General features: G+C 38.3%; 1 protein-coding gene across 1 annotated transcript in view; it reads right to left on the bottom strand.

Annotated features, from left to right (window-relative positions):
• Positions 1-530, bottom strand: part of LOC119589367 (aldo-keto reductase family 1 member A1-like) — a 9,419-nt gene that overhangs the window by 5,752 nt on the left and 3,137 nt on the right. The window contains exon 3 of the mRNA XM_037937985.1: positions 19-136. Within this exon, the coding sequence (XP_037793913.1) occupies positions 19-136 (118 nt within the window). The remainder of the gene's footprint in view (positions 1-18; positions 137-530) is intronic.

The following is a 530-nucleotide window of genomic DNA, read 5'->3' as shown; positions in this document are numbered from 1 at the left end:
GTTCCTGCCGCCTCTTACCCTTCATCCCGACTGGACTGTGGATAAGATAGAGATCCACATAAGAGAGACGCAGCTTATCCAAAGAATCCTGAAGAAATCTGCTCACGTCTCCAGATCGGTTGCCAGTCATGGGTAGCTGTAAGTATGGAGAATTCGTCTGTAAGTTCAACCGATGTGTAATCTGCCTATGTTATAACGAACGCCCATTTTTCATCACGCTATTAGTTTATATTTTTCATCACATGAATCCAATTTTTTATCACACTAACCCCTTTTTTCTCATGTTAATATTTGTTTGCGATATTAAGCTAATTTCCATCATGATAATTCTTTTTTTCATTGAATTAATCCTGTTTCACCACATTTAACCTTTACGAATCCCTTTTCCATCCCATTAGCTATTTTTACCACACCAAACCCATTTTTTCCAACAACGAATTCTTTATTCATCCCATTAATCCTTTTTTCATCACACCAATCCCATTTTCCACTAATCCCTACGCTAATCCCTCTACTCACCACACCAATCC

This window comes from Penaeus monodon, chromosome 25 (genome assembly GCF_015228065.2).
Source record: "Penaeus monodon isolate SGIC_2016 chromosome 25, NSTDA_Pmon_1, whole genome shotgun sequence".
Classification (NCBI taxonomy): Eukaryota; Metazoa; Arthropoda; class Malacostraca; order Decapoda; family Penaeidae; genus Penaeus; species Penaeus monodon.
This window is presented reverse-complemented; position numbering and strand designations above follow the sequence as displayed.